This window comes from Pelodiscus sinensis, chromosome 1 (genome assembly GCF_049634645.1).
Source record: "Pelodiscus sinensis isolate JC-2024 chromosome 1, ASM4963464v1, whole genome shotgun sequence".
In the NCBI taxonomy this organism is placed as follows: domain Eukaryota; kingdom Metazoa; phylum Chordata; order Testudines; family Trionychidae; genus Pelodiscus; species Pelodiscus sinensis.
In genome coordinates, this window is record NC_134711.1 from 95,297,998 (window position 1) to 95,325,371 (window position 27,374).

At 43.5% G+C, this 27,374-nt stretch overlaps 1 protein-coding gene across 7 annotated transcripts in view; it reads left to right on the forward strand.

Annotated features, from left to right (window-relative positions):
• Positions 1-27,374, forward strand: part of LARGE1 (LARGE xylosyl- and glucuronyltransferase 1) — a 498,136-nt gene that overhangs the window by 413,606 nt on the left and 57,156 nt on the right. For all 7 annotated transcript variants that reach the window (XM_025178894.2, XM_025178889.2, XM_025178890.2 and 4 more), the window contains 3 exons: positions 6,499-6,611; positions 9,242-9,367; positions 27,038-27,193. In XM_025178894.2, coding sequence (XP_025034679.1) covers positions 6,499-6,611; positions 9,242-9,367; positions 27,038-27,193 — 395 coding nt within the window. The remainder of the gene's footprint in view (positions 1-6,498; positions 6,612-9,241; positions 9,368-27,037; positions 27,194-27,374) is intronic.

A 27,374-nucleotide genomic window follows, 5' to 3' on the forward strand; every position in this document is an offset into this window, starting at 1 on the left:
TAAATGGAGAATAAGTGTTTTCCCCATCCATCTCCAGATTGAGTTTCTAAAGAAAATGTATTAGGAAAATTTAGCAGTATAGATAGATAGCTCTAGAGATAAAATGTAAAACACATTTTGCAATGGTAGCAGAATTAATTGAAAAAATAAATAAATAAATGGATAGTTCATTGCCTTAGGTATATTACATTGTTAAACCAAAGGTGACAGTTCTTGCCATCTGGAAATAACCTACCACAGGATAGGAGGTTATTCTCACCTAATCTGCGGCTGCAGTGAGAAGAATGTGCTGTCTGGTGACCTTCAGTCTTGGCCAATGCACAATAATACACGCAAAAACAAACATGCAGTGGATGCAAACTCCAGATAGGATTCAAGTTCTGTTTCCAGATCAGTGCTCACATATCTGCTTGGAACAAAAAAAAAAATCAGTTATATTGGATAGAAAACAAGCAGTTTGGCAAAAATGTGTTGTGGCAATGTGTCCATATCCAATATAACCCCTTGCAGCAGAAAGGCAGATAGATGCTAAAAGAGGATTCCTCCAGGAAAGGCTCCAGTGTGCTTGGGAACCAGATGGGCTGAAGTGGAGAACAGCTCTAATCTAGGCCACAGACTACACTGCCAGAATGTATTTTTCCTTTAGCACAATTCACAAGGCAGCAAAATATTTCAAGTCTCAAATTTTAATCAGATTCAGACATGTGGCAGTTTCCTCCCAATTTGGGGTTAGTAGTTCTACTGTTTTCTTTTCATTTCTGAAAAGTTTTGCCTTTTGAACATGATGTTTTACAATATAGACAATCCAAGCCAGAGAAGGTGGAGCTAGAACACTTACCACCTCATGTAGTCATAGATTCATAGGTCTAAGTCCAGAGTGGACTGTTATAATCACCTAATTTGACCTTCTGTATAAAACAGATCATGGAGTATCCCCAAAATAATTTCTAAATCAGATCTTTTAGGGAAAACATCCAGTCTAGATTTATAAATTGTCAGTGATACAGAATCCACCATGAACCTGAATTTGTCTAACTTCAATTTCCAACCATTGGATAGTTTTATATCTCTCTCTGCTCATTTGAAGAGCCCATTTTAAATATCTGGTCCCCAGGTAGGTATTTATAGACTGTAATCAAGTCATCCCATTATTCTTCTCTTAAGTACACTATATAGATGGAGCTCTTTGAGGCTATCACTGTCAGGCATGTTTTCTAATCCCTTAATCACTCCCACAGCTCTTCTCTGAATCCTCTCCAATTTATCAACATCCTTCTTGAATTGTAGACCTCAGAGCTGGGCACAGTATTCAGCAGCAGTCACATCAATGGGAAATTGGGAGGTAAAATTTTCTCTTAATTGTTTCCCTGTTTTTGCCTGCATGGGTGACATTAGCCCATTTGTCCACGGCATCACAATGGGAGCTTATATTCAACTGATGGTGCCCTCCTCTGCCCCAAATCTTTCAGAATCACTGTTTCCCAGGATAGAGTCCCCCATCCTAAAAAAATGACCTACATTCGTTGTTCCTAGTTGCATACATTTATTTTAACCATATAAAATGCATATTGTTTATTTGTGCCCTGTTTATCAAATGATCCCGATTGATCTGTATCTAGGATTTGTCCTCTTCGTTATTTATTCGTTGCCCCAATTTTTGCATCATTTACAAATTTTGTTAGTGATGATTTTGTGTTTTCTTACAAGTCATTAATAAAAATGTTAGGTAATGTAGGGCCATGAATCAATCCCTGTAGGACTCCACTAGAAACATGTCTCTTCAATGGTAATTCCCCTTCTACCATTACATTTCAAGATCTGCCAGTTAGTCATCTTTTAATTCATTTAATACGTACCATGTTTATTTGATGTCTCTTTAAATCAAAATGTCATGTGATATCTTTATCAAACTTGTAATCTCATAAAAAAGTATAGAGTTAGTCTGACAGAATCTATTTTCCATAAACACATGTTCTTTGTCATTAGTTATTTAATTTTGTATTAGTCAAGTCCCTTATCAGCCACTCCATTATCTTGCTCAGGATCAGTGTCAAACTGCAGGCCTGTAATTAGCTGGATCACCTTGCTTAGCCTTTTTATACTGGCATAATAGTTTTATTTCTGTCTTCTGGGAATTTTCTGATTTTCCCTGGCACATTGAAAATCTACATTAATGTCCATTGAATTCCTCAGCCAGCCTTTTTAAAACTGTTGGACACAAGTTTTGAAGACCCCCGACTTTAAAATGTTTAATTTCAGTAGCTGCTGTTTTGCATTCTCCTAAGATATTAGTGAAATGGAAAAAGTGGTAGCATGTGATTTGACTACAGCATCTGTTTTCCCTCAAATACAGAATAGAAATATTTGTTGAATACTTCTGCCTTTTCTGCGTTATTGTTGGTAATTCTAGTAATTCCATCTAATAATGGACCAATGTTCCTCATATAACTTTTTTATTGTCTTTAACTTTGCTGACCATAAGGTTCTCCTTGTGTCTATAGCTAGACAGCATCGGATTGTTCTCTCCATGTTTGCTGCTGCTTTGTTCTAATTTTAAAAGGCTCAAGTAATGGGACTTCTATCACTTCCACTGATACATTATTTCACAAACTAATAGGATCTTGTTGCGGGGTTAATACCCCCATCCTTCTCTAGGTGGGGGCCAGATACTCTATGGCCCCACAGTTCAGCTCAACACCATATGACTTGATAGTTAGCGTCTTCCCTCATGGTTCTGCCTACCAGGACAACATGGCTGGGTAGCCAGAGTCCATAGTAGAGCCCCTCAGTCTTAGCGCAATGCAACCTAATGGTCAGAGTCAATAGCAAAGCCTTGTTTTTACAGGGCAGCATGGCCTAGTAACCAGAGTCAGTAACAATGCCTCTCTCTCACAGGACGGCTCAGTGTAGGGGCCATAGTGAGTAACAATGCCCCTTTCTCGCTGGGCAGTGTGGCCTAGTGGCTATAGTCAGTAATAACACCCTTGTCTTGCAGAGTGGCACATCCTACTGACCACAGTCTATAGCATGGGATGCAGGTTGACTACCTAGGGAAGCAGTGGTGGTCAGGGTAGAGGGAACTGGCCCCAGCCTTTCCACCAAGTTCTGACTCATGGCCCTGTTGGTGGTGGGGTTGCCAGGCACCAGCTCACAGAAGCTTCCACTGAAACACACCAAGTGATTCTGGCAAGGCTACCATTCCCCACAAAACTCCCCTGGGTTACTTCCTATGTGACTCTCTGTGTCTCTCTAGCTCTGAGTCCTCAGTCTCTCCCCATTCAGCAATGTCCCGGGCCAGCAAGTTTGCATCAGTCTCCCCGTGGCTGGCATCAGCATGCTAGTGTACGTGCAGGCAGTCCCTCCTTCATTGACAGCCAGCCCAGACTGAGCTGCTCTGTAGGCCTTCATACCTGGTCTCCAGTTGGAGCATGCCCAGCAGAGGTGAGAGGGTGGAGGCATCCTCAGCTAATTGATCAGGGTTTACTCTTGCAGTACCAATGCTGGGTTGACATGCCCCCTAGCAAATGTCCTAAAATGTTATTCTTAGTATTCAGCCTACATTTATTTCCCTTTTCTTGAATTCTTCCCATTACTTCTACTTATATCCCCTTGGACTTCCACAAATATTTGTTTCTTCCCGTTTGGTATTTGTTTCTTCAGATATTTGAGAACAGTTGCTATAATCCCCCTTAGTTATAATTTAGATGTACTAATTTTTCCAAGGCCTCCAATTTAGTATATTTTACAAATGTCATTAATATTCTGTTTACTCGCTCTTCCAGAACACCAGTGAAAACCTATCACTGATCCCACTAGATGCTTCCCACCGAAATGATACATTGTCGTTTATTGGTATTCTTTGTTTATGGTCCTTCAGACAGTCTTCATTCCCCATGACAGCGTTCTTATCTAAATCCATGTGAATTAATTTTTTCATGTAAGGTTTTGTGTGATGTTGTATTAAAGGTTTTCCTTAAATCCAGCTGCATTGCTTCTACTGCATTTCCTGTATCTACAAGTAGTAGAATTCTATCCAGAATCAAAACAACCGGAGAACTTTCTGACCTGAGGATCCTGTTGTCTCCCCCAACTTTTGCTGTTTAATGTTCATTGCCACCATGATAGGCTTCTCTGCAGTGGGATGGATTATCACTCCCCTTATTTACAATAGTGATCTCATTGAAGTTGATGGGACAGCTCCTGTAAATAATTACTCATCACTCGGACTAAGGGATTCATAATCTGGCTGTAAGTGATACAAATGAATATATGGGGCCTGATTCTTCTGCACTTACACCGAGTAATACTTTTCACTTTAGGGGTTATGTCCTGGTTCAACTGAAGTCAATGGCAAAACTTCCATTGGCCTTAATGGGTTCAGATTTAAGTGTCTATGATGTTACCCTCCATATTCTTTAGGAAAATATGATTATTATATGGATGTGACATAACTGAGGTTAGATTATGAATTACTGACTGTGATTATCGAATCTGTATGCCTGAATCATTTCTGTCTCTGAAGTTAGAAGTATTGACCATGTATCTGTGTTTTGAATGTGCTACTTTGGGTTTCACCCACAATGAGCTGTTCAGCTACAACAGTGAAAAAGTGAGATAGGGCTGATGGCCCATTAGCCACGACAGTGGACTGTGAAAGAGCTTAGTCTTCCTATGGATAATCTACAAGTAATGGTTGCCACAGCCCTGCAGTAATAGGGCTCTGAGTCATGTGATATAGGACACCTCTCATCCCATTTTGGAATACCAGTATTTGTCCGCTAAAAGACAAAGGGTTCCTTCCCTACAAAAGATCTTTATAAGGCAGGGGAGTGACTTCATTATGTTTTTCTCCTCTGCCTCCCCACCCAAAGAGACACTGAGAAAAACCTGGAAACAAGAACTGAACTGTGGGAAGAGAGCTGGGCCCAAGCTGGAAGGGCATACAGCTTGAGAGTAATAATATCTAAGGCCTCAAGCTGCTGGCCGGTGAAGCTGCCTTTCGAGACTTTCTTACATGCCTGCAACAACATCTAAGCTGAGGAATTACTATTTGTAACCAATTTCTTAGGTGAATCAAGTTTAGTTTGTGTGCTTTGTTTTATATGTTTAGTAATCTGCTTTGTTCTGTTTACTAACTTTTACTCACTTAAAATCCACTTTTTATAGGTAATAAACTTATTTCTTGTTAATTCCATTTGTACAGTTCATAATGTGGGGAGAGGGAAGGGGCAGAGTCGGTGCATGTCTTCCTCCACATTGAGGGAGAAGGCTGATTTTTAAAGTGTACCTTTGGGTCTGCACTCCAAAGGAGGTGGACTCCTGCGTGCTGGGGCAAGTTCCTTAAACTGAATCTTCCCAGAGCTGATCTCAGTGTTTGTCATTCTGCAGTTGGATGTGGCTCTGCCTGTGTATGTGCTGGAAGAGGCTATGTTGCCTGGCTCAGCAAGACAGACATAAAAGAGTGCCCAGGCTGCCACAACAGGCATCTCCGTGGTGTCTCAGCACATCAGCTGGCATCCTAGGGGGGGCAACCTGTCACAATCTTAACTCATTTAAGTCAGTGGGACTTTCCAGGAGTAATCTTCTGCTTAGTGTGAGTAAGGATGGCAGAATCTGGCTGATAATAGATACATCTGTACTTATGAACCTTCATTGTCACCACTCTTTCTCTGGCAGAAAGTAATCTGACAGGGCTCCCTATGGAGCCCATAACTTCGCTCCTTACAGCAACTGCAGTAGAGATCATGGTTGAATGACACAAGAGACATTTTTCCATCTAAGCCTTTTTGGAATAGAAAAGCTGACTTGGAAAATAGTCTCTTTAATGTGACCCGAGGTACCAGTTCGGTTTGTCAGGAATACCCTAGCGTCCAGGCCAGTCATAGTGAAATCAGAGTTAATTCCAGTGTCAATGTAAAGGGCCTGCTGGATTTACAACACCTTTTCTCACTCCCAGCTCTTCTCCTGCTCCCCTCCCTCCCTCAAACACCACCCTCTGACCCAGCTGTCCCTTTTTGGAGTCGAGAAGACCCAATTCCTTTTGTTCGTTGGCCCTCAGTTTTTCCTCTGCATTTCAAGCTCAGCTTCACCTGTTCACATGGTGTTCTATTACCTACTGTTGTGTCTGGTCCTTATTGAGGCTGGAATAGACATCGTCTTATTTTACTATATTTGTATGGCACCCTGGACAATGATGTAACAATCTCAAATGGAACCTTTGTGCACCACTGTAATAGAAAACTACTTTAATAATAATCACTGTAATATATTCGCCTTCAAAATCAGAGTTGTTAGTGCTAGTTTATGTCTGTAAGTAGTATGTCATGAAAATATTTATCCTGATTTCAATCAAAAGTACAGATTGGAGGTAGCTTCCAACTCTGGTCTTTGTACAATGTTCTTCTTTTGACTGCAGTATTGCAACACTTAGGCATGGCGGTCCTTGCTTTGCAAGTTAAATTATGCCTTCTGTTTCCCTGCATTGTGTTGTCTCTTTAGGGGTTATCCTGCTACTTCTGGATAAGTTGCGAAAGATGAAATGGGAGCAGATGTGGAGACTTACAGCTGAAAGAGAGTTAATGAGCATGCTGTCAACCTCATTGGCTGACCAGGTGGGTTGGGCAGACAGTTATGAAAACCTGCTACAAACATTGCTTCTTGGATTGGAGATGAGGAGGGAGAGAGGAAGATAGATAGGTAGATGTCCTGTCATGTCCTTTTAAACAGGCAGAACTCATTGCCATGTCATTCTGGGGACATTTTTTAATGTGGGGGATACAGATTTCTCAATAAGACTCCTGTTTACAGACTGAAATTCTTACTTCTGATGCACAGATGCTTTTTAAAAAGACACAGTTGGAGATTTTTCCTGTTTTGTGGCCTTTACTTTAGCTTTTCATTCTTCCTTTGAACGACTTCAGACTTTAGAAGCTTAAAAAAATCTGTTTCTTTCTCTACTGCTTTTCTCCTTTTCATTTTGGAAAATGGCAATTTTGATTGTCAGGCTCTGGATACTGCTGTTACCTGCATCCCTGTAGAACAAGGGTGGGCAATTAAGTGGCTGCCCGTGGGCCAGATGCGGTTCACCAGGGTTAGCCCTTGATGGGCCACCAGACACTTTATTTACTTGCAAGTTCTCAGGTACAGCCACTTACAACCAGTGTTCCCTCTAAATTCCTTCCATATACAATTGAATAGTGTGTGATTAATTCACATAAACATCTGAAACACCCATTGTGGATTACCAAATCAGCACTGCCCTGTCAGAGGCTCAGAGGGTGGGGCTGATTCATCACCTGTGAAGCTGTGCCCCACAGTTTAGAGGGAACACAGCTCACAACTCCCATGGCTGTGGATCACTGTTCCCAGCCAATGGGTGCTTCAGGAAGCGACTCAAACTGAGAAACCACTTCCCACATCTCCCATTGGCCAGGAACAGCAGTCACCAACGAATGGGAGCTGTGAGTGGCCATACCTGCAGATATGTAGGTAAATAAAGTGTCTGGTGGCCCACCAGGGGCTAACCTTGGTGACCCACATCCAGCCCATGAGCCTTTTATTGCCCACCCTTGCTGTAGAATATGAACACCCCATAAAAATTAATTCATTTACCTCACACTACCCCTGTTACATGAGGAGGGACTTTCCCCCCATTTTACTGATGGAGAACTGGAGCCTGGAAAAACTAAGGAGCTGATCCAAAGCCCACTAATGTCTGAGAAAAGACTTCCACTCATTTCAGTAGGACTTGAATCAGATCATAAGTGACTTGCCTAAAATCACATGGAGAGTATGTAGCAGAGGTGGGAATTGAATGCAGATCCCTGGATTCTTACCATAGCACAGGTGTGGGCAAAAGCCTTTCAGCGGGGTGGATGTGGCCTGCCTAGGGCTTTTGATCCGGCCCGCGAGGCAGTTCCAGGCCCTGCCTCTTAGCACGTTGCTTGGGAACCGGAGATGCGGTTTAATTAATCTTTTAATTGCTTCTGTTTAAAGGGCTTGCGCCTTCCTCGTGCCTGTTGGGCAGTGCCTGGTAGCCATGGGGAGCACAAGAGCCCTTTAAATAGCATCAGTTAAAAGGGCTCGTAGCTCCGGCGCTGCTAGTGTGTTGCTAGGGAGCTAGAGACACGCAAGCCCTTTCAACTGCTTCTATTTAAAGGGCTCGTGCTTATTGGGCAGCTGTGTTGCCTGGCAGCCACCCAGCAGGCACAAGCCCTTTAAACAGAAGCAATTGAAGGGGCTTGCAGCTCTTGGTCCCACTGGCCCGTTGCCTGAGAACTGCCCGGGAGGCACAAGCCCTTTCAACTGCTTCCATGCAAAGGGCTTGTTTCTGCTGGGCAGCTGCCAGGCAACAGGTTAGCAGCAGGGTTGGGAGCTGCCAGCCATGTTATGTGAATTCTAAGCCTCCACCGCAGACAACTCTGGGAGGAGACTAGCCCCCAGCATCCTCCCATCTGCTCCAGGTCTCTTCCATTGGTCAGAAATCAGGGGGCAGGGACCCCAGGCCAAGCAAAACTCCCGGTAGGGTAGCTTTCAATCCCGCCCCTTTCGCCTGAGGCCCTGGCCCTTCTGGGTCCACCTGAGGCCACTTCCAAAATATGTGAAGTGGCCCTCCTTCAAAAATTATTGCCCACTCCTGCTCTAACACCTTACCTACAGAGACCATCTTTCTCCTCGCACTGCACAACCTCATAAGAGCAGATCATAGTGGTACTTACACAGTAAGCTGTTTTGTAGCCTTGTCTTGCATGTGTTTTCTGCGGAACACTTAGAGCACTTGCTGGCAGTATAAAATTATACTGGTAGTTCATCATAAAGAACAGTAACGGCCAGGATCACTCTTCTTTCTTTTACTGAAGTTGGATGCTGTACTTAGGAGCAGCAGGCAGTTCACCATCTGCCACATAGTACTCTCCAGGGTGGGGGAAAAACAATTTTTGACAGTGGTATAAAATACTTGTTTTGAAACCCCAGTTAAATCACTAGCATTCTGCATGGAAAAAGAATCTATTTTCCTTTAGTTCAGACCTACAGGTCAGTCCTGGGGATTCTAGCCCCTTTATCTAAAGCAGAATGATGAAGCTAGTTTTGCAGTGCTGACAGGTTAATACGAGAACCCCCTAATTTCCCTATCATTTGCTCTCTCTGCAAAGGACTGACAAGAATCAGTTCGGAGAGATGTGATTGATCATCTGTCTGCTGAAATAATGCACCTGTTTGTGTTTCTGTTTTTGCCTGCCAGGATATCTTCAATGCAGTCATCAAACAGAACCCATTCCTTGTTTACCAGCTTCCATGCTTCTGGAATGTACAACTGTCTGACCATACCCGTTCTGAACAGTGCTACAGGGATGTGTCTGACCTAAAGGTAAATGTAGCTGAAGCTGCAACCCAGTGACTTGGATCTCATAAGGGATGGCCTGTGTATATTTTTTGTGCAGTAAAAGACATGGCAACAAATGTGCTTTTGGTTTGGTCTGCTGTTTGGTAACTGTGAATATGTAAGATGGATAACACTGCCGAGAGCGAGGTTGGGTGCAGACAGATGCTATACTGCCTCCTTACGCGCACACGCTACGTCTCTGCCAAGTATTCTTAAGCTTGACCTGCCTCGCTCACTGCTGTTTCAGTACTTGACTGCTTCTGAACAGGGAATGACATCAGCCTTGCATTCTGAGCTTGCTGAAAGAGTTTTTAAAAAAGCGGTTTGATATAGAGAGTCTCATAAAAAGCAGTAGAAGGATTTTGTAACCCTGAACTGAACTATCCCTTTCACACAAAAGGGATGGACTCTTGACCCACTCCTAGCCCCCATGCAGCCTCACATTTTCCTATGGTGTATAACAGGCCTGGGCAAAATACATCCCGTGGGCTGGATCCAGCCTTTCAAGCCACCGGATCTGGCCTGCAGAGGCAGCTGGAAGCCCCAGAAGGGCTCCCTGCTTGCCCCACAGCCTGCACACCACTTCAGAAAAGTGTCTGTGGGGAAGTTTCTCTTTCAAAACTGTGATCCCACAGGGAAGAGGGGGAAGGCTTCAAGCACTGCTCCCACCCCCAGCACAATCCCATTGGCCAGTTTCTAGCTAGAAACTGGCCAATGGGAGCTGCCTATTTGAATAACAGGGAGCACACAAAACACCACACACCCCTCCTCTTCAGTTCAGTTATTCACTCAAGTATATGGCCCTGCAGCCTGTGCAGGCGTGGGGCGGGCAGGCAGACTGAGAAACATTTTAAATTCTGCAAGCACTTAGCTAGGCAGGCAGGCTGGTTGGGCTACTGGCTGGTAAGTCTCCTGGCCAGAGCCTGCATCTGGCACCCCAGCCCTTCCCTTCCCCATACCTCTGCCCCCCACTCAATATACCCAAATGCTCTGCTGCCCTTCTGCACCCATACCCCCTGCCAGATCTGGCACCCCAATCCCCTGCCCAGATCACAATCCCCTCCTACCCTAAGTCACAACCCAAACTCCTGTACCCCCGTTCCCTGCCCTCGGTCACAAACCAAACCCCTGCAGCCAGGTCTCAGATCACATTCCAAAAGCTTGCACCCCTGCCCTAGGTCACAGCTGCCTCCTTCATACTAACTCCCTCTCAGACCCCACTCTCCCTCTTGCACCCCAGTCCCTTACCCTAAGTTCCCTTCTGCACCCCACCTCCATCTCAGACTCCGCATCTCCTCCATTAATATCATGGAACAGTGCAGCCCTTGACCACTTTCCAAAATCTTGGAGTGGCCCCCTGTCACAAATTATTGCCACCCCTGGTGTATAAGGACTAACTCCAAAAGACATTATGCAGTTCTTACTCAGGGGTTAACAGCTTTTTCCTCTGGCAAACTCCTGCTGACTTCTCTAAAACTTCCCCTGAGTAAGGACTGAAACCAAGTAAGGATAACAGGATATAGCACAATAGAAATAAGGTTGTGATATCAATAGAATGCTCAGTATTACATTTTTCACTGTGATGAAATAGAGTGCAGGAGAGGAAATCAATAGGTGACTGAGGACACCATGAGGACCCCAAGACTGACTCTTGAAGTGGAGAAAGAGAAGTAAGGCAGGAAAAGACAAATAATAGCTACATAGTAAATAGAGAATATTTGTCTGTCCCTGCAAATAAGTTTCTCTGGAGTTGGGTGACAGAGTAGGGATCACGTGAGGATTACCTGTTGTGTTCCCTGACTCTGGGGCATCTGGTATTGACCACTGTCTGCAGACAGGACACTGGACTGGATAGACCGTTGGTGTGACCCAGTATGGCTGTTCTTATGTTAACTGGATTATAACAAAAAAAATCCATTGGTTCTGTAATGGTTTCCATATTACAAAATAGGTTGACTGAATTTAAACAAACCCAGATGAACAAGGATTAGTTGTGCAGTTGTAATTCTGAAGTGGTAGATTCAAATGTTGCATGTACAACATCCAGGGCCAGAAGGTAGAAATTATTCTACAAGGTCTAAGTGGCAGTAGACCGGCATTGTCATTAAGACTCTTCACAGTTAAAACTGCTTGAATCTTGTAGACAATTTTTGTGATCCTTTTTCTCAATTGTTCAAACCAGTTCATTTTGGCTGAGCTTATCTTTGCATTTGCTGTCTCTGAATGTTCTAGCAAATGCAGCTATTGGTAGGTGTGCTTACAGAAACAGCAAATTTTGGATTCAGAAATATAAGTAATCCCTTTGGAAACCCTGATTCCAAAAGGTGCATGCATACAAAAGGGAGCAAAAACATTATTTGCCAAACTTATACAATAAATGATTTAAAATAAGGAACAAACTGGGGGGCTGTGCCCCCTGCTCATTATGCTCATCAACCACCTCTCTCTGGGGGTAGGTGTCGGGCTGGGGGGAGGGTGCATGAGGGGGCGGGGAGTAACTGTCTGGCCGGGGGGAGGATGCAAGAGCAGGGAAGTGGGCAGGATCAGGCTGCGGGTGTGGGGTCTCTGTGGAAGGGTAAGTGAGAGGGCTGGGGGTGCAGGGTTCCAGATTGGGAGGGTATGAGTGAGCGGGTTGGGGGTGCAGGGTCTCAGCCAAGGGAGTGTGTGATGGTGTGGGGAGGAGGGGAGGGTGCTTGGCTCCTGGGCCTCCCTATAGGGAAGAGGGTGTGCAGCTCTCAGCCCCCACTCCCAGGAAGGGAAGAAGGTGCATGATTCTCAGCCCACCCCAGGAAGAGAGGAGGGCACGCTTTCCCCACTCTGCCGGAGTACCAAGGAGAAGGGGAGGCCCCGTGGGACCAGGGAGGGAGAAGGCAGGGCAGCTGAAGGCAGAGGGGGCGGTGAGCTGCAGAGTGATGAGATTACATCATTCTGTTGTTCCGCAGGAAAAAAAAATGTTTTATAGAGTGAAAAGAACCATAAATTGCGTATAGACAAATTTAGGCCAGGTCTATAGTAGGGGGTGATGTTGAGCTAAGGTACACAACTCCAGATATGAGAATAGCAAGCTGGAGTCAAGGTACCTTAGATTGAATTACTGTGGCATCCCCACTATGGGGAATCAATGGGAGAAACTCTCCCGTTGACTGCCCTTACTCTTCTCGTTCCAATGGAGTATTGGAGTTGATTGGAGCATGATCAATGGTTGATTACTAGACCCACTATATCGACCCCTAGGAGATCAATCTCCAGAGGTAAGTGTAACCAGAGCCTTACAGAGAACAAAAGAGGAGAAAATGAAAACCTCATTATTTGTTGTGAATTAGTCACCCACTGCTATTCAGAATTATATGGAGGAAAACTCATTTTTTGATCAAATTACATCTCAAATCTAGGAAGAGTAATCTAGATGGGCCTGTTTTTGGAAATCTGCTGGCGGGCCCATGTCACTTTGTTTGCCACACCACTCCCCGTGTCTCCCTTTGGCTGGAAACAGCAAACCAGAGCGAAGGGGAGTTGTGAGGCTCTGTGGCTATGGACCATTTAGGTAAACAAATTAGCTCAGGCAGGCTAGCAGCATTCCCAAAGCAGGCCCATAGAACACTTTAAAAAACACTGATCTAGCGGGTTATTGAAAAATGAATGTAGGCAGTAAGCATTTTACTGTCATGTATAGGCAGGATCCAAGCAGCAGGGATTGATAGTATTTTGCCCTGTGATAAAGTGCTGGAGTACATTCTGGTTCTGGTAAGAACAATGTTGAAGAGTGATTGCCAGGATTAAAATGAAAAAGAGATCTTGCAATAGAAGCAAAAATGCTTTTAAAGCAAGAATTCTGTCAAAATGCCCATCTTGTGAATAAATGTTATATCTTCCATGTACAATTGAATAGTGTATTATTAATTCACATAAATATCTGAGACACTCATTGTGAATTACCAAATTTATGTTGAATGATGTTATTTATTCTCGGTTATTTATTATTGTATTTCATAGCATGCTACTAAAATTATTTTAAAATAAGGAAATGTTAGATACAGATGAACCTCATTCAGACACCCTGGTGTCAATCCCTGACTCAGAAAGGTACTTGAGTAGGTACCTAATTTTATCCCCAAGATAAACTCTATTGCACTTACAAGCATAGACATAGTTTGATTGCAGCGGTGAGGAGAGGGGAGGGCAAAGCATGCGCATGAACACATTCACATATAGACACTGAAGACAGTCCGCTTGGCTCACTGGCTCTCTCCCCACGTCTACAGGGAGGCTCAGCTGCTGCTGGCAGACACTGGGAGGGAGACGTAATATAATTCCTACGGTTAGGACAGCTGCATTCCCAGTGCCAGCACTGCTCCTGTCTCCTCCACTTGCACCTGTAGCCAGCCTAAGTTTGGATGCATTTACTTATATCCTGGTATGGATTTGCAGAGCCAGTGGCCTGTATTTCCCACTCAAAGGAAGCGAGGCCGCAGGCACCATCCAGCATGAAAGGTGCCTACTAGTGGAATCTCTCAGGAAGTTGATGGGGAGATTTACAGGAAGAGGTGGGTAGGCTGAGGAGCATCCAAGCTCATGAAGAATTCCTCAAGAGTACTCATATGGGGACATCCAAAGCTGAGGAAGCTGCTTCACTACAGAGGACTGATGTCACACCACGGTGGGAGGGGGATATGGCTCTGTCACAGGGAGGTCACTGGGTGATGGTTACTTCTGGCAGCGGGCAATGCTCCACATTTACTCCCAACCCACCCACCTCGGTGATGGAGAATCATTAAGCTGCTCTAGCAATAAGAGAGGAGGAATTGTCCCCTGAGGTGGAGGAGAAGCCATAAGCCCCATGGCCGGGAGGACCACAGCCACCACTCTCACAAAGAAATGTAGGTTGGTGACACTATTCTGAGGGAGACAGACTTCCATGTGTCACCCTGACATGGCATCCCAAGAGGTATGCTGCTTGCCAGGGACCCGCATCCAAGACAAGAGGGATTGTCGAGGGTCATCCAGCCCTTTGACTACTACCTGATGCTATTCATCCATGTGGGTGCTAATTATATTGCAAGGTATAAACCTCAGCAAATCAGAAGTGACTATAGTGATCTGGGAACAAAGGTGAAGAAGCTGGGAGCGCAGGTGGTGCTCTGTTTGATACTTAGGTCAAGGGTAGGAGCCCAGGCAGAGACAGATGCACCCTGGAGGTGAATACCTGGCTGTGAAGATGATGTCAGGAAGCCTTTGACTTCCTTGACCATGGAATGCTATTCCAGGGAGAAGGACTGTTAAGCAGAGATGGGGTCCACCTATCGAGGAAGCATATTTGGATACAGACTAACTAACCTAATGAGAGGGGCTTTAAACTAGGTTCAGTGGGAGCAGGTGACCGAAATCCGCAGGTAACTTAAAAACATGGAGACCTGGAAGAAGGTTTGGAATGTGGGGGTAGCGTGGGCTGTAATAACAGAGGTAAGGGAGAGACAAAACAGAACGGGTGGTGCAGGGAATCAAATCAGTATCTTAGATATTTCTGTACTAATGTGAGAAGTAGGAATAAGCAGGAAAAACTCAAAATTCTAGTAAATGCAACTATGACATAGCATTTCAGAGACTTGGTGGGATAATATGCACGACTGTACTATTGATATAGAAGGGCACAGCTTGCTCAGGAAAGACAGGTAGGGAAAAAAGGGAGGAAGTGTTACCTTATATAATAAAAAATAAACTCACTGGGACAAAGGTTAAGATTGACATAGAAGACAGATTTGCTAAAGGCTCTGGGTAAGGATGTAAAGGGTAAAAAACAAGGGGATGCCATGGTACAGATCGTGTAATTAGGAAGAAGAGGTGGATATGGCTTTTTAAAAACAAATCAAAGGACTTGGTGGTGATGAAGCGCTTCAGCTGCCCAGATATCTGATGGAAAAGTAGCACAGCAGGGCACAGCTTATCCAACGAATTCTTGGAATGTATTGGAGACAATACACCGAGAAGGTTGGAGGTGATTCAATGTCTTACATAGTGAATGCCAGCAATTAGAATACTCAAGCAGGTCACTCAGGAAATATCTGAACCATTAGCAATTATGTTTGGAAAATCATAGAAGACCGGGAAACAACAAATATAGTCAAATATATTAAAAGGGAAATAAGGACAACCTAGGGAATTTTAGACCAGTCATCTTAACTTCTGTATCCAGGAAAGAAAATGGAGCAAATAGTTAAGGAAGATAGCAAGGTGTAATAGTCAGGATAGATTTGTCAAGAAAAAAAATAGTATCAAACCAATCTGATAGCTTTCATTGACAATATAACAAGTCTTGTGTATAGGGATAGCAGTAGTATATATCTTAAATTTAGTAAGGCTTTTGATTCTGTCTTGCATGACCTTCTTGTAAACAAATTAGGGGAATACAGCATAGATGGAGCTACTATAAGTGGGTAAATACCAGTTAGATTGGAAAACTATTCCTAGAAAGTAGTTATCAATGGTTCACAGTCATGCTGGAAAGGCATATCAGGTGGGGTTCTGCAGGGATCTGTTCTGGGACCGGTTCTATTCAATATCTTCCTCATTGATTTAGATAATGGCATTGAGAGTACATGTATAAAGTTTGTGGACAATGCCAAAGCTCGGTTGCAAGTACGTTGGAGGATAGGATTAAAATTCAAAATGACCAGGATAAACTGGAGAAATGGTCTGAGGTAAATAGGATGAAGTTTAATAGGGACAAATGCAAAGTATTCCACTTAGGCAGGAACAGTCAGTTGCACACATACGGAATGGGAAATGACTGCCTACGAAGGAGTACTGCACAAAGCAAGCACTATTCTAGGATGTATTAGCAGAAATGTTGTAATCAAGACACAAAAAGAAATTCATCTGTTCTACTCCACACTGATTAGGCCTCAATTGGAGTGTTGTGTCCAAATCTGGATGCCACATTTCGGGAAAGATGGGGACAAATTAGGGAAGGTCCGGAGAAGAGCAACAAAAATGATTAAAGGTCTAGATAATTTGGCCTGTGAGGGAAGATTGAAAAAATGGATTTGTTTAGTATGGAAAAGAGAAGACTTAGAGGGGGCATGATAACATTTTTCAAGTATTTGAAAGGCTGTTATAAAGAGGAAGGAGAAAAATTATGCTCCTTAACCTCTGAGGATAGGACAAGAAGCAATGGGCTTAAATTTGAGCAAGGTCAGTTTAGGTTGGACATTAGGGAAATCTTCCTAACTGGGTTAAGCACTGGAATAGATTGCCTAGGAAGACTGTAAAATTTCTATCATTGAAGCTTTTTAAGAGCATATTAAAGATATATCTGTCAGAAATCATCTAGATAATACCTAATGCTGTCATGAGTGCAGGGAACTGGACTAGATGACCTCTCGAGGTCCATTCCAGTCCTATGATTCTGTGAAGGTGGGAAGACATAGGCACAGCATGGGAAGGACAGAATCCTCCTCCAGGCAGGCTAAGCAAAGCAAGCCCCACAGGTCAGCTCAACTCTCACAGAAAATGGGGGGGGGGGGAGTAGTAGGTGACACCGCATGACACTCCACCCCCATGCCCTTACTTCTGTTTGGAGGTACTGTGCACCTTCTGCACCCACTCCAAAACTATACCCATGCTTACATGCCTAAAATGAGGCACAATTTTAAGTACTTTACTAAATCAGGGGCATAAATCTATCAGGTCAATGCTTTAGGTGGAGTAGATCGACTTAGCTCCATTGACATCAATGAAGCAGTGCCAATGTATACAAACTGAACAAATGGTCCCTATTGTGAGACCCCAGTACTGGGATTTTTATTTTGTTTTATTTTTGTGAGCATTTTTAAATGTGTTGATTAGCATGACAACATTTAACAAAATTCTAAGTTTCTAGCAAAACGTGAACTACGTCGGTACGTGGGCTTTGCATGAACTGTGCAGCAGAAGTATTTAACACAAGTTTGAAACCATATTTTTAAAACTGTAAATTAATCAGTTTCCATGACATTTAATATAAATGGTAGGCTACAATGTATTTGGCACATCCTGTATTTCATGGTGAATAAGATTGGAGTGAAGAATAAGGTAGTAGAGGTCTCCAAGGGAGAAAGAAAAAAAGATTAATTGTAAGGTTGGTGCTGGAGGATTAAGAAGGATGTTGTGGGGAAAAAAGGAAGTATTGGAAGAGATTTACATTCCAGACTAAAGCTGGTCCAGGCCTTAGTATTATTCAAGTAAAATGAAACTGCATTTTTCCTGTCAAGATGAAAATACACCAATTTAATTCCATCTGGTCTCAGAGTCCAGAGGATTTCAGGATTTGTAATCATTACATACAACATTATGTCAAATAAACTTAGAGAAGCCTTGTAGTTAGCTGCTATTGAAGTATGTATATACTTCTCTTCCTCTGTGTTCACAGCCCTGAATAATGGAGGCATAGTGTTCTCAGCCTGCTTTATGAAGGTGCAGGCAATTCTTGTATGTATCCTATCAACTGCATAGGATTCTAATAAATATTTTTCTCTATGCATTTCCTCTCTGAGGGTATGTCTACACTATAGCATTATTTCAAAATAAGCTATTTTGAAATAGCTTATTTCGAAATAACGTGTTTACACAAAAAGATATATCGTTTTGCTATTTCAAAATAGTGCGTCCACACTGAGTGGACGCTGAATCGCATTTAAGGCCAGCCGGAACCAGGTCCAGCAAGGCATCAGGTCAGGATTTACTTTGTGTGGCTGCTGCCTGAGGCTATCTGTGGCCTGTGCTTAAAGGGACCCTCCCCCCTCCCCCTCCCCCCCGGACAGCCAGTTCTCAGGTTTCCATACTTGCTTGCCTACCTTGATGAGGAACAGCAAAGCATTTTTGTCTCTGCGTGCTCTGGTAGCCCTTACTCGGGACACCACAGCACTCTGCAACATGGAGCCGGAGCTGCCCCTGGGCACTCTGGTGCTTCTCTTGGACACGTTGCTGTGAGCCTGGCTGCACTTTCTGCAGGCTGCCATCTGGGAAGTCCATCGAGGAGCTGTCCAGTATCAGGAGGCCCTGCGGGAGAGCTTCCACCCAAAGGAACACTAACAGTCTCCTTGGTCTGCCCCACTGGGGGCTTGTGCCTCATTCCTCCCTCACATCCTTCTACCTACTCTCCACTTCCCCCCCACCACCTTCCTGATGTAAAATAAAATACACGTTTTTTCATAAACACAAAACTGGGGGGAGGGGTGAGACGAAACTCTGGTGAGACTGGGGAAAGGAGGTCGGAGAGGGGAGGAGGGAGCTGGAAGGGGGAAGCAAAGGGAAGAAGTGGGAGAGGAAGCTCAGGGTTGAGGGTCTCGCTGGACCAACTTGATTTTCATGCAAACCTGCTCCTGGGTTCACATGTGGCCTTTGGTAGCCAGGCTGGCAGCTATTCTGCCATAGATGGCCGTGTTCCTCCATCTAGTGCGGAGATCATGGACATTGGAGGCATCCCCCCCAAACCTGAATAAGGTCCATGATCTCTGCCCTGTACCAGAAAGGTGCCCACCTTCTCCGGGCCCTGGCAGGATCCTGGGAGCTGGCAGACTGCTCCTGGGGAGTGGTGGCGGGCTGGCTGCCAGTGGCTTGCTGGCTCCTGTTTTGGTGCCACTGAGTCAGGGGCAGTGACTGCTGGCTCTGGGATGGCAGGCTTGGAGCTGGCACAGGCACTGTGGCCAGAGTCTACCCCTTTAAGGACTCCGGGGAGCGGGGAAGGAAGAGGAGTGTTCTTGGTTGAGGCTGGAGTGGCCATCAGGGCACCCTGGAAATTCTGGAGGCCTCCTATTTCGAAATAAGTGTCTACACAGCACTTATTTCAAAATAGCTATTTTGAATTTGGCGTTATTCCTCGTAGAATGAGATTTACCAAATTCGAAATAAGCGCTCCGCTATTTCGAATTTATTTCGAAATAGCAGTTTGGCTGTATAGACACTAGGAAAGTTATTTTGAAATAAGGGCTGTTATTTCAAAATAATTTTGCTGTGTAGACATACCCTAAGTTTAAATTGCATTTAAATCTTCCTTAACAATTTTATTGTTTTAAATTGGAGAGCCCCACATTCTTGAAGGCTGTTGAAATTAGCTATCCCAATTGAGGATCCAGGTCAAAATGTTCAGTTTGAATTGGGGTGTTGTTACATGTGAGTTGATCTGACAGAAATCATAAGAGAGGCACAGGACATTGGGCAAGAGGTGCTAAAGCATTGATATTGACACTGTATTGATAAAAGCTTACATGTATATATGCTGGAGTTACCTATATACTCTGTGGTCCTGACCCTGGAAACCAGTGGGACGCAGCCTGAATGCAGAGGTTTTTGCTGGAAGGGAACTGATATTTGCTTTTCCCTTTTGGCAAAAGGTTCTTTCTTGACTGGGAAGAAATTTCAGTTACTGTGGTTTGGGGAAATATAGGGTTGCCACCTTTCTAACTGCTGGTAACTGGACCCCTACCCCACCTCTTCTCCCAAAGCCCCACCTCTAGGGTTGCCAGGTGTCCGGTTTTGAACCGGACAGTACAGTATCTGAGCTTTCTGTTCGGGAAACAAATGGAGAAAATAGAAATGAGAAAATAGAAATGTCCAGTATTTTCGAAATAAGATGTAATGTAGATTGTGATGTAATGTCAAGTGTGTCCGATATTTCTGTTGAAACCATCTGGCAACTCTACCCACCTCTTTCCCCCGAGGTCCCACTCCCTTCTCTACCTCTTCCCTTCAAGGCCCTGCTCCTCTTTTCCCTTCCCTTTGTCACTCTGAGTCATCTCCACTTTCCTCCATCCTTTGTGCTCCCTTTACTTCGGGCCTGGGACGGAAGCTGCTGCAGTAAGGAGCCTGCCTGTGGGTAAGGGAGAGCCCAGGCTGAGGAGGGACTGGTGCAGGCTAATGACCCAGCACTTCCCCCCACTCTGTATTTGGTGTCTGAAGTGGGCCATTAACTGTCAGCAGGCAGGTGTATGTTACAGATTGTTCTATTGATCCATAAACCCTGTTGAGTCATGGATACAATCCAGCAGAAGCTCTACAACCTCATTCCTCATGAACCCACCCCAGAGACTTTCTATATGCGCGCCCCACGATACGCAGTCATTCTATGACACTTCATCAGAGAAGCAGATCACATCATGCATGACAAGGGGAGAACCTACTTCAATAAAGAAAAAGAAGCTGCTGACTGCAGATCCTTAGTTATCACCTACCACCTTCCATTAATATGCAGCATGTTAGTGAGCTGTAGGAATCACACCCCAGTAGAGCACATTATCCCATCTCGTGCCCTAAGACAGTACCCAGAGATATAGTGTTCTGCTGGTATGTATCCTCTGTCCTCTCAACATCAGGTTTGAAATATTGCGTCTCCCTGGAGCAAATGACACAGCTTGGAGCAACTTGAAACCTATGAAAGATTGCTCAGAACTTAGCCCTGGTCTACACTAGGGAACTATTTCGAAATACCTCCCCTTATTTCAAAATAACAAGTGGAGCATCCATACTACCAAGCCCATTATTCTGAAATAAGGGGCTGGTTATTTCAAAATAACTCCTGCTTTCCATTAGGAATAACGCTTATTTTGAAATAGCAGTATTGTCGACGCTCTACTGCTGCATTTTTTAAATAACTACTTCCCAGAATCATTCAAAGAAATTACTCCCCAGGGCTTGGGGCTCTAAATCGAGGTAGCATGTCCACATTAAGGGAGCCTGCCTCGGACTAATTTTGAGGCTTCCCTGTAGCGTGAACACGCTATTTCAAAATAGTTATTTTGGGAGTTATTTCAAAATAAGTCATTTCAAAATATTTTTTTAATGTAGACATGTCCTTAGTCTTTTACTGTGTTCCATGCAGTTAATAGTGTCAATTTTCAGGCCAGACCTTAAAAACTGCAGCTCTGATGTCTGTGTGGATGTTAGAGCCAGGATTGTAAAAGCAGGAATGTGTGCTTGCATCTTTATACTACATATCCTTCCTTACCCTCCTCCAGAGTTGTGTAGCATTTTCTGGTGTCTTCTATCTCAAAGTTAACTGCATTTTCATTGTGTGCCAAGTGTACAATAGGCCAAGTACTTTGGGACGAAAGATGCAGTATAAAGGTAAACTAGTATTACAGTATGCTCTGCGTCACTTGGATGCAATATATTTGGATGTATTCCAAAGAACTGATAGAGCCTAATTTCAGTGAGTGGTAAAGGCTGCTGATTAAGTGGGATGGGTTAGATAAATGTAGATAGTGCCAAAGTGCTTAATCGTGATTAATCAGGTGTTAAATAGGTGTGGAATTCTAAGATCTCATCTTTTTAGTACAGTAAAACTCCAATAGTCCGGCATCCAATAGTCTGGCTCTCCTGATAGTCCGGCATCAAAATGGCAAGAGCCTAGTGAGCGAGCTTCGGCAAAAAAAGAGTCACAAGGTAACAGCGGCAGCAGCTGAACTGAGCAAAAAGGGTAAAAAAGGCTTTAAAAAAACTAAAACATTACAGTACACTGTATACGGTGTATACAATAAAAAGGGTTAAGAACACTTCATATACAGTATATAATGTATACAGTATATACATATAACCAGTTTATAGTACCTCCTGATAGTCCGGCATATTTGATAATCCGGCACCACCTAGGTCCCATAGGTTCCGGATTATCGGAAGTCTACTGTACATAAATATCTAAATAAAAATTAATGGGTGTATTTTCTTTTGTTCTGAGGAGGCCTTGGTCAAAGATACCTGTATTCATGTGGTGTCTAACCAAGTAGTTCCAGGCCGTGGAATTTACATATTCTAGCTGCAGGGGGGGTTCCACACCAGCAGAGCTTTCAAATTCTGGAAATTGAAGCTCTTTCTTTGCACAATTTCTTTTAAAATGCTAGGAAATAGAAAGAAATAGTGAGTGAGAGAGGGGGAGGGAGGGAGGAATGAATGAATTGATTGATTAATTAATTAATTAATTAAAGTGAGGTTCAATCCTGACATAGAAAAATGACCTTTTGGAGTTCTACATTCATTGCCTCTTTCTACTTTCCAACTCAGATTTTCTCATCTTGCATGTAAAGATTTATTTTTCATTTCATTTCATTTATTTTTCATTTCCCTATCTGCCAAATTGTCCTTAAACTCTTAACAGTCAAACTGAATTGTTACCATTTGATGCATCATTTCCAATAGCAAAGGTTCTCATAGCCCCATTATGGCTTTAGCTATATTTATGCAACTGTATGGTCTTCATATTACACCCTCAGTGAGGCCTGTCCCAACCCATGTAAGGTTGCACTAACATCTTTCTGCTGTTGTTGGTAGTGCAAAAGATAGAAACAATCCAGCTTCAGTCTGAGTCCATGATAAATGTGTGTGTTTGGCACCTAGAAAAAACATTCCATTTTCTGTATATATTGTGAAAAATTCACACTGATGGTTAAGACACTCTGTGCTTTGTGAAGCTTGCCATTCTTTCATATTTTCAGGTATTGCAGGGAGTTTCAATAATCACACTCTTTTTAAAAATAAACCCTGCCCTTTTTTGTGCTTTTTCTAGTGTCCTTGACTTGGTTACATAGTTTCTTTCTGTCTTCTAATCTGGTGACATCTGTTTGTCCTCCTTGATAAAAAATCAAGTTTTCTGGACACTAATCAGTTCCATTCATCATTCTCCTGCTCACTCCAGGCAGCCATGATATTTGTGCACATACAGAATCTTGACACACATTTCAAATCTGATCAGATTGTGATCACCAGATCCTTGACACTTACCAGCATTTGCAGATGCAATAGCTTTTCAATCCCAGCAGCACGGAGATCCAAGCTGGTATCTGTGTCTAGATGTGATGTCATCATCCACTTAGTAGAATAGAGGCATCATGGCACTAGTATTCTGCTGCAATGTGGCATAGTGTGTGATGATGGGAAATCTCTGTGGGGAAGAGAATCCTATACACCCACACATTTAGTTTATTTTCTTTAATTATTTGCATTATTCAGGTCCCCAAGATGAGGTTATGAGGTGCTCAGGCAGGAGATATAATACACAGAGGGGATGCAGAAAGGAAATCATCCTAGTGGGATGTGGGAGTAGTAACACAGAAAAGCTTTCATTTGTAGGCATTTTTCTTGCACTTTTCCAGTCCTTCTGTGCTTTGAATGCCTCTTAAAGCAGTCCAAGATATCAGCAGATGAACAGTTTGCATTCCATGCCTGTTTGACAAAAATGCTAGAACCCTTTAAAACTGTTTAGCGGCCCCTTAGATTTCCTTCAGTTCCTTGCTTGTGTTAATATATTTGTCTCCTTTCTCTGAGGTAGAATTCAGATTTGTTTTTTGCAGTGCTCTCTGCTGCAGTTAAACACAATGGGATGAAACCAATAAAGCTCTTTTTAAAGCAGGGAGTCTTTCAAGATACTCTTCTGTTGGAGTAAATCTTCTATGGCTTTGAATCTGTTTTAGATCCCAGCAATACTGGTTAAGGATCTCTTTTGTTACTATACCTTGTGTGCCTCTCGTATAGAGGATGTTATTTCGGATTTAAACTAGACACTGAGAATATAGAAAAAGGCAAAACAACACCAATAAAAGGTAACACTGCCTAAGAATAATTTAGAGCAATATCTTTGTTCCAAGTAATTTTTTCCAGACTACACAGTCTGTGACTACTTCATTATTTGTCAAGTATCAGAGGGGTAGCCGTGTTAGTCTGAATCTGCAAAAGCGACGAAGAGTCCTGTGGCACCTTATAGACTAACTGAATTCAGTTAGTCTATAAGGTGCCACAGGACTCTTCGTCGCTTTCATTATTTGTATTTGATTTATTTAAGTGATTTTCTTTTTTCTAAATGTGATCTTATTTTTCACAACTTGAATTTGTATCACTGCATATTTGGCCCTCAGAAATCTTGATTTGTTCAACATCAATGACTGGGGAAAGAATAAAGATTTCCATATCAGAAAATAAGAACAACATTTATGATGCAGAGATACAGCAGCAACTGCTAAGTTAGTAATTGACACCCTAGAAATCTGGTGTAAATGACTGTGAGGGATACCATGCCTTCACATCATTATTTTAATGGGTACACAAGACCTCCACAAGTCCCCATCTGGAAGTACTTCTAAAAGAGGGGGTTTTTTTAATCCCTTTGGAAATCACAGAAAATAACTGAATATAAAGCTTTCATGTTTATGGCTAAAATCTAACCTCCATAAAATGAAATCATTCCCACAAGCCACTTCTAGCTCCAACTCTTGCTGTTTTCTTTGGGCTTTATGCTCAGTTATGCTGACAGAGCAGTGTGAAGTAGCCCTAACGTAAATGAGAATCAGACCCTTTATGTCTGGGAGACAATTAAACCTAGGCCAGTAAGGGAGTCATCACCTTCTAGCAATGGCTAAATACCTGCTGGCAGTTGGACTTAAAGGAATGAGAGGATGATGTTGCCAAGCAACACAGCAAAGCTCAGTCAAGTTCCCATGAAGCATTGTCAGTTAATGTATATTTTTGGATCAGATTCCGTCTGCTGTGAGGGGCAGAGGGCTGGGTACCACAAAACAGAAATTAATTTGAGGTTCTTTCTCTTTAATTACCAAGTAAAGCTGCTGTGTGACACTAGATAATGAATCATTTTCATCAGCTGGGACAGTCACAAGAGAAATCCCAGGCCAAATTGTATAGCTCCATCTTTTTCTCTATCACACTTCTCCCCTCACCAACATGTATAACATAAAACCAGTCCATGACTCCAGCCTTGCCACCATGTCTGTGATGTTGCATTACAAAGCACCAGGGTACCAGGGGATGGGCAAAATCAGGCCCAGCAATCAGATCCAGCCTGCAAAGCATTTCTCTCTGGCCCACCCAGCTGATTAACAAAGCTGTGCATATTTATAGCAGGTAGTGTGTGTTCAGCTGCTCCTCCTCCCGCCTTGCTCCAGTATTTTCAATTGAATTTCAAAAAAGCCTATTTCAAAACACCACACCAAAGTTAGAAATAATGCACTATTTCAAGACATCCCTTACCCCTCGTGGAATGAAGGTTACCAGAATTCCAAAATAGTACACCCATTATTTTGAAAAATATTTCAAAATAACGGGCAGCTTGTGAAAATGTGGGGTAGATATTTTGGGATACAGGCAGTCCCCGGGTTACATCAATCCGACTTACGTCGGATCCCTAGTTACAAACGGGGGGGGGCGCAGCTAGTGCGGGGTGCCTCCCCCACTGTCGCTGCCTCCTCCCCACCAGACCAGGGAGATGCAGAGCTAGCGCCCCCCCCCCCCAGCAGACCAGGGAGACGCGGAGCGGCTTTTCTCGCCGCAGAGGACACGGGTCTGCTGGGGGGAACAAGACACCAGCCAAAAGGGGGCACCCCAGAGCGGAAAAATTAATTTCCTAGGGAACAGCAGGAGCAGCAGGCAGTGAGACTCATTGTGTTACAGTCCCCACCTTGGGAGCAACAGCTTTTTCCCTCTTCAGCACTAGAGCTGCAAGTATCTTGTTAGCGTCGCGTGAAATTAACAAGTCCCTTCCAGCCTGGCAGAGGTGAAGCTGAAAAATTAACCAGTGGTGTGGGTGGGCAAGAATGGGGAGGAGCAGGACAGAAGGGAAAAGGGGATAAGCCCCAACCCCACACCCTGGCTGGAGCAGAGCAGGATAAGCCCCGAGGGGATGGGTCTGGTTGCAAAGTGGGTGAGTGGACAATGAGGACCCACCTGAGGCTAAACTCCTGTTCCCAACACAGAATTTTTCTTTAAAATTAATCCTGTGGATAAATTCACACACACACTTCACAGGAAGGGATTTCCATTTTCTGCTCAGCAGAATACAACAACAGCTTTGATTGTATCAATATTTCACTGTGCTCTCCAATGACTATTGATTACACTTAATACCCATTTCACTGAACCATCTGTAGCAAATTCTATTTGGAACAGTAATATGCATTGAATAAACTTTTTTTAGTTATAAAAAACAAAGATTCTGACTATTAAATGAATAACTGGGATCTTTCAGGTACCCCAAAAGGAAGATTTGGATATAGCATGAAACACTGAAACTTATGATCAATTTTTAATTAAATTATCAACCAAAAAAACCTTCATATCAAAACAGTATGTGTTTTTCTTATAATAAGGAAGTTGTATGAGAATCAGGGTCTTTTCCACCTAACTCCAGCTCCCCATCCCCCCCAAAATATGTACCAGTTCCGACTTACATACAAATTCAACTTAAGAACAAACCTACAGTCCCTACCTTGTACGTAACCCGGGGACTGCCTGTACTTCTGATATCCAGAGATAGCCATGCAGTGTAGATGTACCCAGACTGTCTCGTTGATACTCACACAATCTCTTTGTCTCTCTTTGTAGCTCCCAGCTCCTCCCCTTCTGCCTGAGGCTCCACCCCTTCTCGGGGGCCCAGAGCCAGCCCACGAGCATGTACCAAAATTCGTGAAGTGCCCCCCCTCCCCCATGAAAATTATTGTCCACCCTGATCTATGCAGTGCACGCCATTACTTAAGGGATATATCACAAAAGCTTCCCAATGAAAACACAGAAAGAGGAAAGGATATTTGTGTGAAGAGGGAAGGATCTTAAAGATGTATAAAGGTGATGGCTAGGCAAGGCTGCATGCTGACAACGAGATTGTTCCCTTTTTGTTTTCCCTACCAGGTGATTCATTGGAACTCACCAAAGAAGCTGCGTGTGAAAAACAAGCATGTGGAGTTTTTCCGCAACCTCTACCTGACATTCCTAGAGTACGATGGGAACCTGCTAAGACGGGAGCTCTTTGGCTGCCCCAGCGAGGCAGATGTCAACAGTGAAAATGTAAGTGGGAAGCCAAAGGGTTCTTTTAACACAGAGGCAATGCAGATGATGGAAGGCTGGTTTGTGGTTAAAAATCTAGGCTGGATCTCAGGAAATAAAGATGCCGTTCCCTGCTTTACCAATAACATTGTGACTGAGCTGGGGTAAATCATTTAATCTCTCACTTTCTCTGCTCTCGTTT